At 41.0% G+C, this 21,985-nt stretch overlaps 1 protein-coding gene across 1 annotated transcript in view; it reads left to right on the top strand.

Moving 5' to 3' along the window:
• Window positions 1-6,312: 6,312 nt before the first annotated feature.
• mtpn (myotrophin) overlaps window positions 6,313-21,985 on the top strand; it is a 28,749-nt gene continuing 13,076 nt past the window's right edge. The window contains exons 1-3 of the mRNA XM_084049774.1: window positions 6,313-6,501; window positions 13,804-13,917; window positions 16,748-16,831. Coding sequence (XP_083905900.1) covers window positions 6,430-6,501; window positions 13,804-13,917; window positions 16,748-16,831 — 270 coding nt within the window. The 5' untranslated portion in view covers window positions 6,313-6,429. The remainder of the gene's footprint in view (window positions 6,502-13,803; window positions 13,918-16,747; window positions 16,832-21,985) is intronic.

Below are 21,985 nucleotides of genomic sequence, written 5' to 3' on the forward strand. Positions count from 1 at the left end.
CTCTCTCTCTCTCTCTCTCTCTCTCTCTCTCTCTCTCTCTCTCTCTCTCTCTCTCTCTCTCTCTCTCTCTCTCTCTCTCTCTCTCTCTCTCTCTCTCTCTCTCTCTCACACACTACACGCGCGCACACACACACACACACACACACACACACACACACACACACACACACACACACACACACACACACACACCTACCAGTACAGTATGTTAACAAGCCAGCTGGCTCAATTAAATGCTGTACAGTTTCTTATTACGATCTAATAAGGATCTTAATGCAGTTCTCATTAATACATTTTAAAAAAAACGTACCAATGAAGATCTTTAATTATCAGGTTATGCTAATTATCTACATCCATCTTCATAAAACACACCTGAGAGGGCAGCACAATAATCAAAGAGCGAGGGTTCAAGTAAAGTGCACTTTCAGTCGAGTGATGGTTTTGGGAATATTTTGGAGACAGCTGGTAGGTGAGAGTGTGTATTTTAATGTGGAACCCTGGTGTATTTCAGAGACGGTTGCATTGTAGTTGCATGCGGCACTGTTCTAATAAAGTGAAAAAACGGGGGCGCCAAGCTGTCACAGCTGTGGGTAGAGTTGCTTAATTTTATATACTTCATCGTACCATAGTTGTCGCACAACAAAAATAGCCGCTCCACAAGCTCACAACGCGTTGCTCCCGCAAGCATTGCGAGCTTGTAGATCTGCTATTTTTGACGCACGGCACCAGCATACGAATAAGTATATATAAATCAGACTTTACTGTTACATTGTGTTGGATCCTCTGACAACACACAACATACCATATAGTGCCTTTCCTAGGCACACTGTGCTGAACACTCCCCAGTCAAGATCACCCTGCACTACCCCCTCATATATATACAGTCAGGTAGTCATGGATAAAGTGTAGCCTCAAAACTATGACCATTACAATGTTGATAATATGCTAATACAGCAATATAACACATATAATGAACGGCACACATTAATACTATGTACTGTACGTGCTTTGGGCATCAATTGTCGGGTCCATGCATGCTCACCCCACCATATAAACTTGTGGTTACCCAAAGGGGACTCATTACAGTCATGTGTGTCACATTAGCATAGCAAGCATGCAGAGAAATATGGGCAGTATAATCGGCCCTGTCTTTATCCCCATGTGCCGAAATCTATACTTGTGGGACAGTTTATTACAGTCCTATAAACTGGTTTTAATACATGCTCTGGGTCTCTCAGACAGTAATGCATCTCGGTGGTGGTGTGCGCTTGTGTGTGAAAGGTGGGGTGGGAGAAGGGGTTACTCAAAAGGGGGTGGGCCTGAAGTGGTCCTGTAGGATGGGGGGTGGGAGTAGAACCTCATTAACTCCATTTATATGCTCGTCATAGAGCCATATTGAATATTCTTTAATACTTTTTTATAATGACTTTTATAGTCCCCCTCATCCTCTGGCCAGATTGCTTTTCGCTAAGGAGTGCTTATTTCATGTAATGACACAGTGCTACAAGCACCATATTTCACATGGAGAAACTGTTGAGTGGATGTATGCAGGTGACTTCACGGGCAGCAGGGTCCCACACTGTAAAATCCTTAACTCTGAGAGTGTACAAATGTAACCAAGTGGAACTATTTGGTTACATTTGTACGCTCTCAGGATTACCGGTATTTATGGATAAATCAACACCATTTTAGGACATGGAAGGACCTAGTGAACTACAGTATTTAGGATTGGCCTTGATCTTGTCGACCTGCCCTTGATCCTTACTAGATCATGATTTATAAATGATAAACCATGATCCACTTCATGGCTGTTATTTTCTAAGCAGGTGCCACATATCTCAGTAGAGTAATTGAATAGAAATTGAAATGGATAATGAAAATAGAGAGGTCCCTGCAGCAGCAAATTGCATCCATGACTTCCAATGATAGATCCTCCTCCTGCCATTGCATGTTGATGTGATAACAAATACTGTGCAAGCCTCACACAGCTTAAATGTGATCAGTTACTATGACTTATCTGTGTAATTCTGTCCGTCTCTCTGTCTCTCCCTCTCAGACGCACAGAAACATGGACGCACACGGTCGGGGTCCCCCTCAGGACCTGCTGTATCTCTTGAATGTTGTGGTGCAACTCAGCAGTTGTAACTACAACAACTGTCCAGTGCACTTGCACACACCTGGTTACTCTGATTGGGCCTCATTCACCAACCAGATCTTCGGGACCCACTTACAGCGTTTTCATGAAGATTCTGACATTCACCAATGTGGTTTGATTTCCAAGGAAGCAACTGGAATCCAATTATGTACAGTATGAAAATCAACTTGGAGAAACATGCTTTAGAATAACCCAACGCAAGTCATTTTATTGCATGGGTATTTTATGCCAAAATCACATTATTGTTGTGTTTTAATGCGTTTTAAATTGAGGATTGATTCAAGTCGGAAATAGTGCCTGGAGAAAAGATTGATTTATGTACTAAACTCAAACGTCTGTGATTTATTTATTATTATCATTATTCTTTTTGACTCAGTGTTATTCAGGTGAGTTTGGTAATGTCTTAGAAATGAATAGGATAAATGTAAAGAAATGTGAAATCTAAGAATAAAGCCATGAACAGGAAATTGTTAATGCAAGATCATATGGCTGAAGCTGTGACTATGAATACAAGGAAAATAAACACTCTAAGGGTTCCAATAAGATAGATGCTTTATTGCACCAAAAGTTGCTGTGACGTTTCGCTCTTCCAGGGGGATAGAGGCCGTTATCCCCCTGGGAGTCATTTTTTCTATTGAAAATCCCATAGAGAAATCTTTAATCGCATCATATAAGAACTGCGTTCCAAAAATAATCAAATGATGATGTGGAGGACAGAGGTTATCCTGGACGGTGTTCTAACGAGCCCACCCACAGGGGAGATGCTGCTGCAACTGGCTGCAATCAAGCTTTGAATCTAGGATGGAAGAAGAGAGAGAGGGGGGGGGGGGGGGGGGGCTCTTTATTATTTTTATTATTATTATCATTATCCTCCTATAGGCTCTATGCACAGCAGCCATTTGGAAAGAAATTGGGCCTCTTCTTACTTCCTTCACAGGTGTTACCAATGATACTAATGAAGGCTCTGTTCCATTCTGGTCAGGGTGCTGATATTGTGCATGTTGGCTCACTAGAAACACTCCATTTTGGTGCCCAAATGGCCCCTTATGGTGGGTGTGTAACTCTGACAGTGTACAAATGGAACCAAATGGACCCTAACGGGTCCATTTGGTTCCATTTGTACACTCTCAGAGTTATGGGGGGTCCTTGAAAATAAGACAACCACTATGCCACACTAAGTGGAACAGAGCCTTAATTAGTATCATTGGTAACACCTGTGAAGGAAGTAAGGAAGGGGCCCAATTCATTCCCAATATGGCTGCTGTGCATAGAGCCTATTCTACAAAGCTCTGTGCGGGTGGTGAGGCCAAAATCTCTTCTGCCCGGTTCTCCTCAGTGCCTGGAGCAATTGCTCTGCATTTGCACACAGACAGCCACATTGACCAGCATTACCATGTGCACGGAACACCGATGCCCCTTTTTCGCTTTCCCCAAATGTCAGCTGTTTATTAGCGGTTTTGTGTTCGCTGGCTCCCGGGTTGCCAGATCATGTGCGTGAAACAAGCGTGGGTGCTCATATCCCAGACCCGCCAACCCTTCTGTTCTCACCAGGAGAATCCTGTTATTTGACCCCATCTCCTGGACGTCTCCTGTTCTTCCATTTCTCCTGTTCTTATCCTGTTTTGGGGGATTCCAGCCACGGCCATTTGTGTTAATTTGATATGAAAATCACTGTGGCAGTATTTGATTGTTTTTTTTGTTGGAAGGTGTGAGTGGGCAAGGTGTGAGTCTCTCACTCTTTGATTCTGGCACACAAACCCCCAAAAAACTGTCTTTCTGAGAGAATGGAAACGTTACTCTTTTACTGTCGCTGTATGTCTGGATAAACTCCAGTCCAATGCAATTTTAAAGAGATAGTAATTTTTAAGTAATTAGGCTAGTGGTTATTATTAAATAGGCTCTTGTATTGCTACTTTTAACTTTTTAATGGATCCTATGTAAGTAAAGGCTGATAAAAGTGTCAAACTCCCAAAATCCACCAGAATACTGGAAATGACATCTACTAAACATGTCTTGGGGGGGACCTCCAAATCCCCCCGCTAGCCACGTCCCCAACCAATCTCCTGGATTTCAAAGTCCGATGTTGGCAGCCCTGGGGTATGGTCTAGTTATTTAGTATTACTATTATTTATGTATTTTTCAACAATTAAACATATTGTGATGTGTGCTTAGTTTTTTGTTTTTCACTTTGTATATGTCTGTTTACTTTTTTATGTTGTTTTGTCTGGGGGGCACGGGAGGGGGAACCCCAAAATATTATACTAAGAAGTTCTGTTTTTCCTCTGTCTACTGTGCTGAAAAATGCTAAATAAACATAAAGGTTAAAAAAAAAAAAAAAAGCAAATGAGCCAGGCGATTTTACTCATATGGATATGAAACATCAACTGACGTGAAAAAGTACTATTTTATCCAAAGAGTACTATTTTCTTTTTCTCCAAACCCAGATGTTATCAAATGAAGCTTATATCATTAACGACGCAGAATCGGGATTTACTGACCTGATTGGTCATCATAATTGGTGTCTTGATATTGTGGACGTGCCAGGACAATATGTAGCTGCTGTGTTGAGGGAGCATGAGCATGAGATCAATATACTAAAGTACCAAAAGTAAAAGTACTCATTGTGCAGAATGTCCCATTTCACAAGTTCAAAATGTATAAAAATCTTTTGAAAACAGCAGATCTACGAGCTCACAATGCATTGCAGAGCTTAGATCGGCTATTTTCAAATGGCCAAAGTACATACATAGGCCTACTGGATATAGGACTGAAGTGGGTAATGCATGTTTTGTAATAATATTCAAAACCTTCAAAGTAACTAGTAACTAAAGTTTTCAAATAATTGTAGTGGAGTAGTTCAGTACCCAAAATTGTACTGAAGCACAAGCATTACATTTAATTTGACTCTGTTCCAAAATTGTGAAAATAACTGATCTACAAGCTCACAACACCTTGCAACACGAGGCGTTGTGAGCTTGTAGATCAGTTATCGGCTATTTTCTCTTTTATGTTATTTGACAATTTGGCCAATGTTTAACAAGCTTTTATAGTAAAGTTGATTACTTTTGAAGCAGTTTTTGAGGTATTAAAAAGGTCTTAAAAGTCTTAAAAAAATGTCACTTCATCCCCCCCCCCCCCTGAGGGTCCAGACCCACAGGTTGAGAACCACTGCCGTAAAGCACCAAAGAAGAAGAAAGAAAGAAACGACACTGTCGTGCAGTGTTTCTGTACATCAACAGAAAGGCGGATCCCTCTGCATTACTTTACCCACTTCACCATTTGGAACTTATTTAAAAGAAAAAAATTAGCCTCGATCCTCAATCGACCGTCATTGCTTGTCTACGTTAATTTGTCTCATTCTGAATCGGCTTTTGGTGGCGACTATCTATCGGAAAGCACCATCTTCTACCGGTGCAGCAGTCAGTCGTTCCTGCGTGTGTTGGTTGACGACAGGAAGAGTTTGACAGAGCTAAACCGGGGTTGCCATGTCTGCTTATTATAAGCGACTTTGGGCTTGTTTTTCTGTGAAGTTGCTTGTAAATATTGGTAGTTTGCGGGTTGGGTTGATTATTTTGGGCTTGCCGTGTGATGTTGTTTAAACCAGTGGTTCTCAAACACTTTCATGTCAAGGACCCCCCAATTGATAGGTATTTGTCTGCGGACCCCCATCTGAAAATAGTTCATGCCAGGGACCAGATTTGTGAATGTTGTTAAAATGTTAAAAAGGTATTCCACATTTTTTCAAGATTTTTCTTTGTGTTGAAAATAGCAGATCTCCAAGCTCACATCGAGCTTGCAGATCGGCTATTTTCAAAGAGCCAATGTATGTTTAAAGGGCTCACAGCCCTGTCGCTTCTTTTGGGCTTGTTTTCACCGGTACTGCTGTACATCATTATCAGACTTAATTTTATCCTTCAACTTATGTGCCCCAAAATGACTGGATATGCAGGTTTTGTATAAATATTTTTATTTTATTTTTATTTCTATAATTTTAGAAATATTAGACCAAATGTCGAATGTTTAACCATGTTCTAATATGTATACTTTACTTGAACACTTTTTTTGTTTAGTTTTACATTTTGGACAAAATAGCCAATTTTACACCCACCACCTAGCCTGTTAGCGAATTGGATACCTGGTTGCTTGGTTCTCTCGCAAAACCTGGCAACACTGGAGCTAACTTTAGCCGCACTAGCATTAAGTTGACAGCCTGCCTGAAAGAAGAAGAAGCCACACCGCTAGGCTGAAACACGACCATAGAAAACACATATAAGATGGGAGATAAAGAACTGACGTGGGCCTTGAAGAACGGAGACCTGGACGAGGTCAAGAATCTCCTGCTAAAGGTAAATGATGAGAACCGTTGGCCGGGCTTGTTTCCCCCTCCTCGCGCTGTTGAATGTTTGGACGTCTTCCTACTAGCCCTGGATCACACGACGGTCGTGGGTGAACTTCAACCTGGTGTTTGCACTTTCTCCATTTACGGCCCGTACATCTACATAAACGTTCAGATTTCAAATATAAAGTGCTTACCACATTGCCACGGATGTTGCGATTATGTACGGGCCCTCAGAAGTACCCGTGTCTTCCGTGATGTTCAATAAAAATCATTTTAATCCGATTGGTGGCCATTTTCTCATACAGTTATAATGTATCAGAGTGCAATACACCTTACAGCCAATAGGGTCGCGTAGTCAAAAGTACATGGAGACAATGGCCACAGATCGGATTAAAATGCTTTTTTATTGAACAATACGGACGATACGGGTACTTCTGAGGACCCGTACACAATTGTAACATCCGTGGCCATGGGGTAAGCACTTTATATGTGAAAACTGAACGTTTATGTAGATGTACAGGCTAAGAAGGGAGACAGCGCAAACACCAGGTTGAAGTTCATCCATCAGGGCTAGACGTCTTCCTGGCTAACGTTGTTAGCACGACTGGCTAATGACAGGCAGCAGCACCCATTACTAATGAGTTGTTTTAAACGGCTTCGTTTTGTTATACTCGTCTCACTGTGTGTTTCTATACAATATGATACAACAACAACACGTCAAATAAGTTGGAGCATGTTCAGCTAACTTAAGGGGTGCAGACTCGCTAATGGTAGCCTACGAAGTTAGCTACAGTTTAGCTAACCAAGCTCTATGCACAGTAGTAATGTTATTATGAAACACCTGTGTGTGTGTGTGTGTGTGTGTGTGTGTGTGTGTGTGTGTGTGTCTATGTAACTAGCTACTGACTGTAGCTAACAAGCTAAACAGTGGTAGAAAAAGTACTCAAATTCTCTACTTAAGTAAAATTACCAATACTGCAATGTAAAAACACTCTGTTACAAGTAAAAGTCCAGAATTAAAAATTTAAATACCTCAAAATTGTACTTAAGTACAGTACTTAAGTAAATGTACTTAGTTACTTTCCACCACTGAAGCTAAACAACCTGTTAGTAAGCTATAGTCAGTCACTCAGACAGACGGCCCTGTTGTAACACCGATGGTGAACGTGATGATGTTCTTTCTACATGTGTTAAACTATATAAAACTACTGCAATGTGGGCTCAGATCAGCTCACATAACCACCACACTGTGCCCTACGGGCCCCGCCGGTCTGTGTGTTAGTGGGCGGGGGTCTGTTCTCTGTCAGCTGAAGTTAAGCTGATGCAAGGCCCACGTTACTGCACAGAAAAACTGCACCTGTGCTATGCAGTGGTGGAAAGAGTACTCATATTTTTTACTCGAGTAAAAAGTATCAATACTGCAATGTAGAAATACTCTTGTTACAAGTAAAAGTCCGGAATTGAACATGTACAAATACAAAAGTGTTAGTATAAAAATCAAGACAGTCCCCATTTCACAAGTTTTCAAATGTATAACAATCTTTTGAAAATAGCTCACAATATTGTGAGCGTAATAATCAAAATCTACAAAGTAACTAGTTACTAAAGTGTGCAAATAATTGTAGTGGAGTAAAAGTACAACATTTGCCTCTGAGATGTAGTGGAGTGGAAGTAAAAGTACAGAAAATTAAAAATACTCCAGTAAAGTAAGAATACCTCACACTTGTACTTAAGTACTTGAGTAAATGTACTTAATGTAGTTACTTCACACCACTGCTAGTCTGACGACATTGTCTGAATTTTCTATCTGTTCCACAGCGGTTTTGTGGGTGGAGGAGTCTAAATCATCTACTTGTGTCTAGTTGTGTCTTGTAAACAAGTGTGTTTTACCTGTGATCAATGTAGCATCATGCCACGGGTCGCTCTTACACAAAGCCCTGACCCTGAGTATAGTTGGATAAAGCAGTAAATCATTCATGCAAGCCTGACAATTGCTGCATTGTGAGTTCTGTTTCAATGTGCTCCAGCCTCTGTCGAGTATAACATGAATGTATTTTGGGCGGGGTACCTGAGGGCCCATCCATACATCTAACACACCTACATACTGCATTATAGTGCTCATTCTGTAGAACTGTTTATATCTGGACAAAAAAAAGAAAATCTGCTGTAAATTGTGGGAAGGCCATTTTTTTAGATTGTTCGAGGTTGTGGGGATCTCATTTTAGACTAAAACTAGCTTTGTGTGGCCAACTTGGTTTGTATGCAGTATGCACACATCCTGTTCTCGCATGTATGTGTGTGGGGGGTATTATTATTATCAACCAAACCACCGATATTGAAACCCTGCTGGTGGTTTTGAATCTAACCCAGTCTGGTCAAGTTACAACGCATTGGAATATGACTGATTGGCTGATAAATCTCCTATTTAATAGTAACATTATCATGTAACATAAATAAATATAATGTTGCTTATTATTATCTTAAATAAATGTTGTTGAATATTGTAGTCTACTGCTGTAAAAGTTGACTAGCATGGGAGAGTAGTGTGTAAGGCAGAGAATGGTGTGTAAGGCAGAACTTGAGTAGGGCTACAACTATCGATTTATTTTCTTAGCGATTTATAATAGCTTTACTTTATTTGTTTACTTGGACAGGACACCGTATATTAATGAACGATACATAGCAATGTAATGTAAATACACCAGACTGGACACATTTTTATCCGCAGTCTCCACTAAAAAAAAACAAAAAACAAGCAACAATAGAGTAAATTACATTACACAAGCAAAACAAAACAGGGATACAAAAACAGAGGTACAAAGAAATTGATTAATCGAGACCTGTTCAGTGATGTTATGTTTTCAGTGGAGTGGGTCCTGGGACACATGGGGGGTCTTTTGAATGTGTCCCATTAAATGTAGGACCCATTAAAATTGCATTATAAAACAAAATGCGAGACGCCAGAGGGTTTAACCACTTGAAGGCTGTGTGTGTTAATCAGACAACAGTGTCAAGCAAATAGGAAAACATAGCTCACAACAACGCAGTGCATCTATTTTCTGTATTTATTTATTTATTAGATTTAAGTAAATTGATTAGTGCCATTAACTGTTGCACCCCTAGAGCAGAAATTCATAGAAATTCAGAAAAAGGTCATTATCTTTTTGGAGGTTGTGAAAATAAGCAACAAACATGCCCATTTCTGTATCATTTTTGGCAGTTGGCACAATCAACATCAGTCAAATGCTGTGGACTAGTGCTTTCCCCTTAACTTTATTGGACACATTTAGGAATTTGACCAATTCCCGCCATTATAGAGTAATGCTAGTGTGGCCATCATGATCTACCCTATTTATCCAAGATTATTATGATTACAATTGCCGTATTTTATGGGAACGACTCCTATTGCGACTCCTATTGGACATTTCATTATATTCTGAGGTCTGGATACTTTGCCCTTTTTCCTCAGCTAAAATGAGACCATTTCCATTGTACCGGCAATTGCAGGTCTCTCCATGGAAGGTAACATTTAAAAACTATTAGAGGTGGGTTGAGGCTAGGTTTCCATCATTGCTAATGGATCCAGGTGGATTGGGTGTAAAATTAAGAATTGGAATCCTATTTTCTCTGTTGTATTTGACCTTCAGGGGAGAGCATAAAAAAAGGTGAATAACTAGCAGGCATGGATTATAATGATGCGACTGAACTGAAAAAGGTGAATCAGTAGCAGGCATGTATTATGATGACGTGACTGAACTGAAAAAAGGTCAATGAGTTGCAGTTATGCATTATGATGATGTGACTGAACTGGTCAATGGTGATAATTACACTGCTGAAAATTTACTTAACCCATTAAGACCTAAGGCCGAACAGTTTTTTGAAAAAACGTATGTTGATATACTGTACAAGTGGTTCTAAAACCTTTTTCATGTCAAGGACCCCCAAAATGATATGTGTTTGGCCGCAGACCCCCATCTAAAAAAAAAATGTTCCAGGGACCCCCAGAAGCAACAATTCAAGTCGAAAATATTCACTTTTAAAATACATATATTCAAAGATTTGTACAAATATTCACGATTAAAAAAAATAGCAGATCTACAAGCTCATGGCGTGGCATGAACTTGCATATCTGCTATTTTGAATAGCCAAAGAAATCTAAAATGACAGAGATGCTTTCCTGGTTTTAATGGGTTAAAGGTCCTCAACGCAGTTCTTTTTGGCAAAGTAGAGGGGGAAAGGAAAGAGAGATGGAGATATTAATCAGATGGCATAATGTGGGTTGCCTGGCTTCAAGCAACAAACGCCTGCCAGCAGGCCCTGTAGAACCAAGCCTCTCTCGTCTGAGATGAATGATATTCCATGCTTAAGGGGGTGCATTGCGTCTGTGTCTGTCAATCTGTGGAGAAGGATCTCTGTGTGTAAAGCCTGTCAGAGCCGGCTATCATCGCGGCGTGAGCATTAGCCAAAGCCTGTCTGTAACCCTTCCTAAGCCAGGCCTGATTATCAGGCCTGCACAGCTCTGAACCAGGGCTCTTGCTCATCCATCCCCCCCCCCCTCTCCCCTGATGGGGTTGTTGCCTTTATCAGATCTGCTGCCGGTGGGGCTCCCGCTGAGGAAACGGATAGCCATGTTAGCACTGTCATCCGCAGATCAGGTCTTTCATAGAAGGGGTCTTGCTGGGTAACAAGATATGCCTCTTTCTCGCACAAACTCGGACACATGCTATTACTTTGTTCACCTGTGTGGAGGCCTTATGCACTGTATGAGATGATTGAAGGCAGCAGATTCCATCAGCGTTTTCTTGGGAAGCTTAAAGGAGTAGTTCACCCAAAAAATGACTTATTTTCTATCAATTGCACACCCCATGAAGCCTTGAATCCATGGATTTATTTTTGTTTTTGTGGCATTCCTAAGCCAATAATTTGATTCCCGTCTCCTACCGGCTAATGTATCCGTAGGCGACACAAAGTAGATTATTTGTGTCTCCTACCGGATACACACCCGGTCATCAAATTATTGGCTTAGGAATGCCACAAAAACAAAAATAAATCCATGAATTCAAGGCTTCATGGGGTGTGCAATTGATAGAAAATAAGTAAGTTTTTGGGTGAACTCCTCCTTTAATGGTCTACTACTTGTAGAACAAATAAAAGCAGTGTAAAAAATATTTATAACATCTTTAACTGCATTTAAGTTTAATTTAAATATGTGTAATGTTCATTAGTAGGCCTAATAAATCGGGTGATAAGAACGCATTTTTTAGAAGTCTGCATATGCTCCCAGAATCACAGTTACTGTATAAAAGGTGTAAGGTAAACCATAGTGGGAACTTATCTTGTAATATCAGCATCGGTATTGATTTGACCATGCAATTAATCGGTTATCGGATATTGGCCAAAATGTAAATATTGTGCATCCCCATTAATTTTTCTTAACCCATTAAGACCTGGAACGCATCTGTGTCACTTTAGATTTCTTTGGCTATTAAAAAATTGCAGATATACAAGCTCATAGCGCGGCACCGAGTGCCGCGCTACGAGCTTGTATATCTGCTATTTTTGAAAAATCGTGAAAATGTGTGCCGCGCTATGATCTTGTACAGTAGATCTGCTACTTTTGAATTTTTCTCAAAAAACTTGGGTTAAAGATTTGTTTTGGGCTTTTATGCCTTTATAGATAGGACAGTAGACTGACAGGAAATGGGGAGTGACACGCAGCAAAGGGAAGGGGATTCGAACCCTCGCCACGCTGTCAGGCTGGCATTGCAGCCTAGGGTGCCTGGACCGCCGTGCATTCCTATTTACAATCTGAAGTAAAGATCTGGGGATAAATAGTGATTGGCTTTAAGTGTGTGTACTGTAAATGGTTTAACAGGTTATCAGACCCACGAACCTATGCAGGATGTGGATTTTATGCTGTGGGCAGACACTTTTAAGTAGGGCTGTACCAAGTGTTTGTTTTTTGTGTGAAATATTCTACTAAGGGTAGTTAAATGAAGCTTTGAATGTCTGAGTGAAATCACAATTTGATACCTTTGTCACCGGCCGAACTGCTTTGATGCCATCGAGAAAAATGCCATGTCATATTGTTTCCTCAGACAAAGACCGATTGTTTCAGTTGGGAAAGGAGTACTGCAGCAAAAACTGACATTTCCAATTCTCACAGTACTGTATTCTGAATGAAATGACCTTACCCTTCTGTTCTTCTCTCGTGTATCATCAGATGACATGCTCAGTATATCATGCAGCCATGGTTTTGAACAAAATGACGTCTGTTAGCAGGATGCTGTTTGTATGTAATTCTGCTTATACTGAATGATGTTTTCTACTTTTCTTCACTTAATGCCTTACTTAAAGGGATATTTGACTTTCAAAAAAATGTTGGGTCATTTTATCGTCTACTCAGGCTTTTGTGAGCCCCCCCAGACCATTTTTAAGTTGCTTGATTCAGTATTTAGATTAGATATTTTTTTTCCCCTTTTTTTCCATGACGTATATATACGTCTTTGGCGGACAACAGCTGATAATTAAAAGACGTATATATACGTCATTGGCAGGCATAGAGTTAAAGGATAAATAACTCCATGATGGTCAGTGTACCCTGATCCGTATGGGCAAATGTGCAGAAACCTCACTGGTTTAACCCATTAAGACCTGAAGCCGATTCTACAAATGTCTCCTTCTCCTAAATCCCAACAGTATTCTGAAGAACGTATGTTTCTATATCAGTGGTTCTCAAACCTTTTTATGTCAAGGATCCCCAAAATGATATGTATTTGGCCGCCGACCCACATCTCAAAATATTTTGTTCCAGGGACCCCCAGAAGTAAAGAATAGTTAAAAATGTTCGCTTCAAACAATATATTTTCAAAGATTTGCACACATTTTCACGATTTTTCAAAAATAGCAGATCTACGAGCTTGTAGATCTGCTATTTTTGAATAGCCAAAGATCTCAATGTGTTAAACAGAATGAATAGATGTAGACAACAAAAATAATTAAAATAAAAAATGTATTATCATTTTTATGAATGAGGCTTTGAACTATTGGGTACTGTGGGTGTGTGTGTATTTCCGCTTAGCCTGCAGCCTTGACAGTTTGGGGCCTAACGACACCACAGCATGGAAGTCAATGGCAAAACATTGCGTGCCATTTACAGTATTTGTCGTATTCGAGAGGTTGTATCAACAGCGCAAGTTCTCCTTTTTAATCAAATGAGGATCCTCAACGCCATATGCAAACTGTTGGCTTGCTGCAACTTGAATGTTGTGTCTATCTCTCACACACGTGTTTTCTTCTTTTTCTTCAGGCTGAGGACGTGAACAGGACCTTAGAGGGCGGGAGGAAGCCTCTGCACTATGCTGCGGACTGTGGCCAGGACGAGATGCTGGAATTCCTGCTGTCTATGGGAGCAGATGTCAATGTAAGAGCGACAGTAACCTCGAACTCCAGGCTTTTATTTTTTTTGTTTTGCTCAAAAATAAGAGCCTGGACCAGCCTGTTGACGTTCCTGGAATAGGAAGGGTTTCATTTCCCCAACCAACCAGAGTGCAGTGGGCGTCGCTCCAAATGTTGTGACGTCAGGGCTCTCAACAATGCTGCACATTGGGGAGGAGGAGGGGCACGGAGCGGGGCTGACGGACAGATCGGTGAACCAATAGGATTTGGCGGAATCTTTCTCCGGAGATTTTGAACCCGCCCGTCTAGATATGATGTCAGACACGCTAGGGCAGTCTAATGTAAGAGCGACGGTAACCAAATGTTAACAGCGTTCACTCTCAATTTCTCACCTTGCCTCAACACGCCGTTTGCATTCATTTGCCTACTTACCAGCACGTCGTGCAGTGATGCGGAATATGGCGGTCTTTACTGTATGGCTGCTTCTATTCACACTAAAGGCCCCTTAACCATGCAGTGATGTTGACATGCAAAACTCTGGAGGGGTTGTGTTGTTGTAATTAGCAGCTTTTCTTAAAGGTCTCCCAAGGGACTATACGGTAACCTTTAGCAATACGCTTCCGAATGCACAAGGAGGAATAATTGACCTCGCTCACAGTTCTCAGTTGACCCGCGGCAAGAACAAGCTCTGCCTTGTGCCTACTGATCATGAAGCCAACTATGACCAAATGCAGTAAATTGGTGTATTTTATTGCATATTTCATATGAAAATAGAGCATCAGAGCTACAAAAGGGGAGGTATACAGCTTATGTTCTGAAAACTGAAGGTCTGAGAAATATGGCTTCAAACTTTTAACAAGGATGTTCATTCTTTCTCAGCTTACAATACTTTGCAAAAAATATTTATGCTTTGAATTTATATATTTATTTAATGTATCACCCAGAAAATACATTTACTAACATGTGTGCCTGATGATTTTATACATTTTCATAATCAAAGTGATTATGAAAACATAGGCACATTTGATTTGGAAGTCAATTTCCACTTTTAGTTTTCATTCAATTCATCCCCCTTCCATGTTTTTTCTCATCAGTCTGGAACTTAAAAACAGGAACAACTGCTCTTCCTATTGTTTCAGAGCAAGAATAGTCATCAACTATGATAAAAGACCTTTTGTCCTCACTAATCTCCAGCCAAACCATTCATTGCATTTGAATACCTAAACTCTATTTAACCCATTGATACCTGGAACGCATCTGTGTCACAAGATTTCTTTTGCTATTCAAAAATATCAGATATACAAGCTACGAGCTTGTAGATCTGATATTTTTGAAAAATCGTGAAAAAATATTTTTTTTATTTTTTTTTTCAAAAAAACTGTTAGGATTTAGAAAATTCTTAGAAGCGGCCTCAGGTCTTAAAGGGTTAAAAGTCTCCCTACAAAAGTCAGGGATGTCCATAATGACGTTTCACTCACCCAAACCATAATCGAAAAAGTAAAAAGGCTGTAGATCGAAGAAGATAGTTGCAGCCCCATTGGCTCGCACAATTTGCAAATGCTTCTGCCTAGCAGTCTATAGCAGTCATTGAAGTGCCGAAAATCAGCAGAAAACAAAGCGCATGTCCCGCTACTGGAAACCAGATTAGTCAAAGCCTATCTATCTAGCTTGCTGCTTAGCGGAAACGGGACGTGTCGCAACACTTGATGAGCACAACCGACAATGAGTTTGCTGTTAATAGTCTTGAGAGACTGCCATAATAATTTCTCAAGAAGCTTGCTAACTCTCAAAACACCTCCCTTAACAATGCACATCCTTTAAAAATGATCTATCACAACTCCACGCGCCAAACATCCCCATCAGTCTGGGGTTTTCAGACGCGGCGGGCGAAGGAGGTGCACCAACTAAAGACTTGCTCCTCCTCCTCCCCTTCAGCTCCCCAAAATGATATTAAGCCATTAAGACCTGAAGCCCATTCTACAAATGTCTTCTAAATCCCAACAGTATTGTGAAAAACATGTTTCTATATCAGCGGTGCTCAAACGTTTTCATGTCAAGGACCCACAAAATGATATGAATTTGGCCCGCCGACCCCCATCTCAAAATATTTTGTTCCAGGGACCCCCCAGAAGTAAAGATTTGAGTTAAACATGTTCGCTTTAAAACAATATATATTCAAAGATTTGGACACATTTTTCACAATTAAAAAGAAATAGCAGATCTACAAGCTCGTAGCGCGGCACTCGGTGCCGCGCTATGAGCTTGTAGATCTGCTATTTTTGAATAGCCAAAGTGTAAAATAATGCTTTTTAGCTCAAATCAAAAAATGACACGGATGCGTTCCAGGTCTTAATTGGTTAAGAATGCACAACTCGCCCCTCCTCACAGATAAAGAGTCTGGGCTGCTGAAATGTGATAGATAAATAGTGTGTGGAGTGTGCTTTTCTCCTGTAATTCATAGACATGATAAGAAACGGGAGAAAGGGAAATAAAGCCTCTTCTCTCCCACAAGTTATTTCCTCTTATAATGAGTGATGAGCCCTTGTGTAGGAGTTATGCTGCGCCCACAGGGCGCGATATATACACAGTGTTGTGTGCAGTGTCGCACACCGAAAATAGCAGCTCTGCATGTTGAGCGCTTAACATCTGCTGTTTTCGTTGCACAAAAACATCTGCGTCCAACTAAATATAAATCCGGATTATGATCTGCCGATATATGGAGCCTCAGCCTACCTGTGCCAACCTGTTATATTTTTCTGTCTTTCTCTCATTCACTTCATATGCTTCACACCGTCTTTCTCTCTTTAGCTGACCCATTGTGTCTCCCCCTCTCTCTCTCTCTAATCCCGCCGCAGGCCCCAGACAAACATGGGATCACTCCCCTGCTCTCTGCCATTTACGAGGGTCACATCTCCTGCGTCAAGATCCTGCTAGAAAAGGTTGGTACCATCTTTTTGAGCATGAACGCACACAACAAACAAACACACAGGGCAAGCTCCGTACATTAGGGTTTTTTTCCTACTTGCCGTGCAGGGCGAGTATTTCTTAAATCTACTTGGCCCATCTAAATTTCTACTTGGCCCAGCCTAGGCCGGCGGTGTGGCACAGTGAGGCACGTACATTTCTCTCACAACACATTTCTAGACTAAAATCCATTGCCTGATTGATTATTTGTGAAACGCTAGATAAAAATAGTTCAAAAAAATCTACATTATTATTATCCATATTTTTTTAAATTGGTTCCAACTCTTAACATATTTGTAGCATGGACAGAGGAGTGTGATTGTCTCACACCTGTGAACATGAAGGGGTGTATGTGTCACAGTATGATTAGAAAACCAGTCGGATTGAAAAAGGTGCAAAAAATGTTTTCCTATCTCGGCTCCCCGGGTCGGGGCCTACCAGGAGCTGCGTGTTTCCCTGGGATGAGCGGGGTGCAGGAGCGCAGCTTGTCTTCGGACATCGACGGAGGCGTGTAGACTGAAGGGGACTTGAGCCACGAGAGGCACTGCCGAGCTAAAGCGAGCGAGTCGCCGTGCCGAGCGTTCCGAAGTACCCTTCAGTCGACTCGGCGCCTTCCGAGTTACGTACCGATAGGGACAGAATCGTAAATGATCATCCCCCCCTAGTCTCGGTACCTCGGAGACGTCAACACCTCACAACACGCTCATCCTAGGAACACTATGGTTAGCCGCTTAGCTTTAGCGCCTAGTAGTAGCTCCCGTTTCCCCCTCTGTAATTTCAGATCAGAACATTTCATCAGGGCTCCTGTGAGACTAACATTTCACACTATGGTTTATTTATGTGGTCTAGCTTTAAAGGCGTCTACATACTTCAGAGAGTCCAACCAAATGAACAAGAACTTTCTTCGGTGTTTGGCTCGTGTCGTGAGACTAGTAGCTCGATTGAGCAGCAAGTGCCAGAGAGCTGCGACAAAGCACACAGGCAGGAGAAATGCAGCCACTCAAAACTCGCCTACGGCAGCTTGTTTGTAAATTCATTTTTGTCATTAAATATGCCATGTTGTTGCACAAATCTTCATTGATTTCACACGTACAGCTGTTAACTTGAAGCACCTGTGGCTGGCAGCAGCAGAATGAAGACTTTACTACACTGCAGAAAAAAAACTAAACAAATCCCACCCACCAGCAACTTCTAACCAATCACAGTAGCCGATCGACTAGTCAGAACATCTCGGAGGCGCAGAACAGATGAACACACTTCTGGCCAGGCACTCTTAAGTTCTGAATGACGTGATTTTGTAGTTGTTTGACAGCCAAACCGAACAAAGTTCAGCTGTTAGTATGCAGTGTACTCGACTCAACATCGCCTATACATGAATAACATCATCAAATCTGCGATCTAATCTATCTAAGCGAACAACCATTTCATCCATTACATCGACTTGCATGTTAGCTTTTAGATCTGTTTTGTTGGCACGCAAATATGTACTACGCTGTGTGTGTGTGTGTGTGTGTGTGTGTGTGTGTGTGTGTGTGTGTGTACGTACGCTGTATGATCGTTGCACGCAACATGAACAAATTAAATGTAGCGACTGCATGCAAGGCAATTCAACTGAATTAATAAACTGTAGTAGACAATCGATATGGGTCTCGTGTGCACCAATGATTTAATTTAAATGACATGGCGCGTTGAAACACCATACACGTATACTAGGCATGCAGCGGTTCTCGCTTTAATATTGAACCATACGGTTCACCATCCGCGATTCAATACGCACTTGTGAATTGGGTATTTTCGGTTTTGCAATTTCACGGTACTACTTCACACACATTCTTAAACCGTTAAGACCTGGAACGTGTCTGTGTCTCTCTTTTGATTTGAGCTAAAAAGCATTATTTTACACTATTTGGCGATTCAAAAATAGCAGATATACAAGCTCATAGCTTGTAGATCTGCTTTTTTTGAAAAATCGTTAAAATGTGTGCAAATATTTGAATATATATATATATACAGTTTTAAAGCAATTTTTTTTTACTCAAATCTTTGCTTCTAGGGGTCCCTGGAACAACATATTTTGAGATGGGGGTCGGCGGCCAAATACATAAAATTTTGGGGGTCCTTGACATGAAAAAAGATTGAGAACCACTGACATAGAAACATGGGCTTTTCAGAAAACAGTTAGGATTTAGAAGACATTAGTAAGAATCGGCCTCAGGTCTTAATGGGTTAATGCCGAAATAGCTCTGTGTAACTGGAGAAATTCCCTCCCCGAGAGTGAATACAACACTGCTGCTTGCCAAATGTAGGCAATTAACAAGCATCACAACACTATGTGAGCTTGTAGATCATCTTATTTTCGGCGAACAACAGGTTCAGAAAAGGCAGACAGCGGCAGCTTGCAACTGATAGAAGAAATTTGAGTATGAAAAGAAAAACGCTCAATTGACATTTGCCAGAGCGGGCAGATCTATTAAGGTTTCACTTTGCCCCCGGGAAATCGGACCCTGTCAAACCCCGGCAGGGCTGTGCAGGACATACTTCACCCATCCATCAGTGCCTGTTGTGTCAGATGCTTCATGCGAGCCATGACTGCTGATGAGGTAACTCATATGACAAAAAAGGGTCCACAAAAGGCCCGTCATTGCCTTTTGTAGGACTCTGGAATGTTCCCCAGTACCTTTTTACAAAGTGCTGCCGCTGCTGCTATTTTTGTGTGTACATGTTTCATTCATGCACTCTTCTACCCTCACCTCCATCTCTATCTTTTTCCCCCCAGCCTCCCTCACTTCTCGTGTGTGTGTGTGTGTGTGTGTGTGTGTGTGTGTGTGCAGATATTACAGGGTCAACAGCTGGCACAAACTGTAGCAAAGCAAAAGTGACTATACAGCAAAACATTGTTTAACAGAAGCCATAAAAATGTTGGATGGCAGAGGATTTGCGCAGGGTCTTTGAAAAGCAGCGACAATAAGCCGGCATCAGGCCGTCGCTTAGCGGCTGTTTTGCCGAAAGTCACAGAACGTGCGTGTTGAGTGCTGCGCTGTCGGTGGTATAGTGAGACATCTGCATGGGGTCAGTCACCTGATTCAGATGTTGAATCAGCTGGGGAAAGTGTCAATAATGGAGAGGAGGGGGTGGGGGGGAGGAGGCAATTTGGACAGCACATACTGAGAGAGAGAGTGTGTGTGTGTGTGTGTGTGTGTGTGTGTGAGAAAGAGACGCACATACTTAACCCTTTAAGACCGGGCGGGAACGCATCTGTGTCATTTTAAGATTTCTTTGGGCTATAACAAAATAGCAGATATACAAGCTCCGAGTGCCGCGCTACGAGCTTGTGTATCTGCTATTTTCTTTGAAAATGTGTGCAAATCTTTAGTTTGAATATATATATATATATATATATATATATATATATATATACATACATACTAGGGCTGGGACTCGATTAAAAAAATTAATCTAATTAATTAGAGGCTTTGTAATTAATTAATCTAAATTAATCACATTTTAATCGCACATCAATATTTGACCTGAGATCAATGAAAAAAATTGTTTTCAAATGGATTTTGGTAAACGTCTTTAAGTAAATGTACTCAAGAACTGTACTTAAGTACAATTTTTAGGTATTTGCACTTGACTCTCGAATACGCCTATTTCCACATTTTTAATACTTTTACTTCTACTCCAGTAACTCCACTATATCTCAGAGGCAAATATTTTACTTTTAAACTTATGTTAAAACTTTAGTTACAAGTTACTTTGTAGATTTCGATTAATATTATAAAACATACAGTAACCATGTGAAAATAGCAGATCTACAAGTACAAGGCATTGTGAGGTAGATCTGCTATTTTCCACCATTGGAGGCTGGTAGAGTGTGTTGTTGTTAGTTGTTTTATAGTCGTTTAATTAATTATTTAAAAAAATCGCGCGCATGTGACCCGCACCGCATCGTGCCCCCCCCCCCCCCAAACGGGACAAACGCGCGCGTGGGGGGCGGCATCCATTACAGATTCTGATTTGCCCAGCCAACATTATCAAGCAGGCTATGCGGCACGTCTTCATTCAGTGGCTGCTCTGTTGTTGTGAGAACCACGTCGTTCTCACTTCTCAGACAGCTTCTCAGGCGGACCGATAATACCAGCGCACCAACCTGGTGCGCTGGATAATAGGTCCGTGTGAAACTCGTCCAGTGAGAAACGTTCCGCGGTGAAAAAATAGGCGCGATTAAAATGCGTTAATTTTTTTAACGCGATAATTTTTTTGTAATTAATTGATCGAAATTAACGCGATAAAGTCCCGGCCCTAATATATACTTAAAGCGAAAGTTTTTAACTCAAATCTTTGCTTCTAGGGATTTTACAAATGTCTTCTAAATCCTAACAGATTTTTTTTCCCTAAAGTTTATTTTGATTTTAATTTTTAATTATGTTGCTATATTATCAATGGTTTTCAAACCTTTTTCATGTCAAGGACCCCCAAATTAATATGTATTTGTCCGCGGACCCCCCCCCCCCATCTAAAAAATATTGTTCCAGGGACCCCCAGAAGCAAAGATTTGAGTTAAAAATGTATATAAAGGATTTGCACACATTTTCACGATTTTTCAAAAAATAGCCAAAGAAATCTTAAAATGACACACATGAGTTCCCTTCCCGGCCTTAAAGGGTTAAGGATGCAATCACTTCTGGCAAAACGGATGTCATGTTGATGTTTGTCAAAGTTGAAGACATAGACATAGCACCATAGCGCTGCATTCATCACAGAGTCAACCGTCTTTTTTGCGAGGGGTATAACACAAAGTATATTGTTATTTATTCATATTGTCGTGCAGTATGGTTGATTTTATTTCCCCTCTCGCAGGCGCAGAAAAGCGGCATGTGCTGATTGTTAGCGGTTAGTCTGTGCCGTGTGTAGGAACAGCCTCGTAACACCTTTTAACACTGACGTCTCCCATTCTGATCTCTCTGTGTAGTCTGTAATAGTCGGGTCCAGTCAGTTTGGTGTGTCAGGACCTTAACAGCTAAATGCAGGTGTTCCTTTTGAAGACTCTGTTCACTTAACCCTTTAAGACCTGGAACCTTTGGACTTTGGCTATTCAAAAATAGCAGATATACAAGCTCATAGCGCGG

Source organism: Gymnoscopelus microlampas (assembly GCF_963454915.1).
Source record: "Gymnoscopelus microlampas genome assembly, chromosome: 23".
In the NCBI taxonomy this organism is placed as follows: Eukaryota; Metazoa; Chordata; class Actinopteri; order Myctophiformes; family Myctophidae; genus Gymnoscopelus; species Gymnoscopelus microlampas.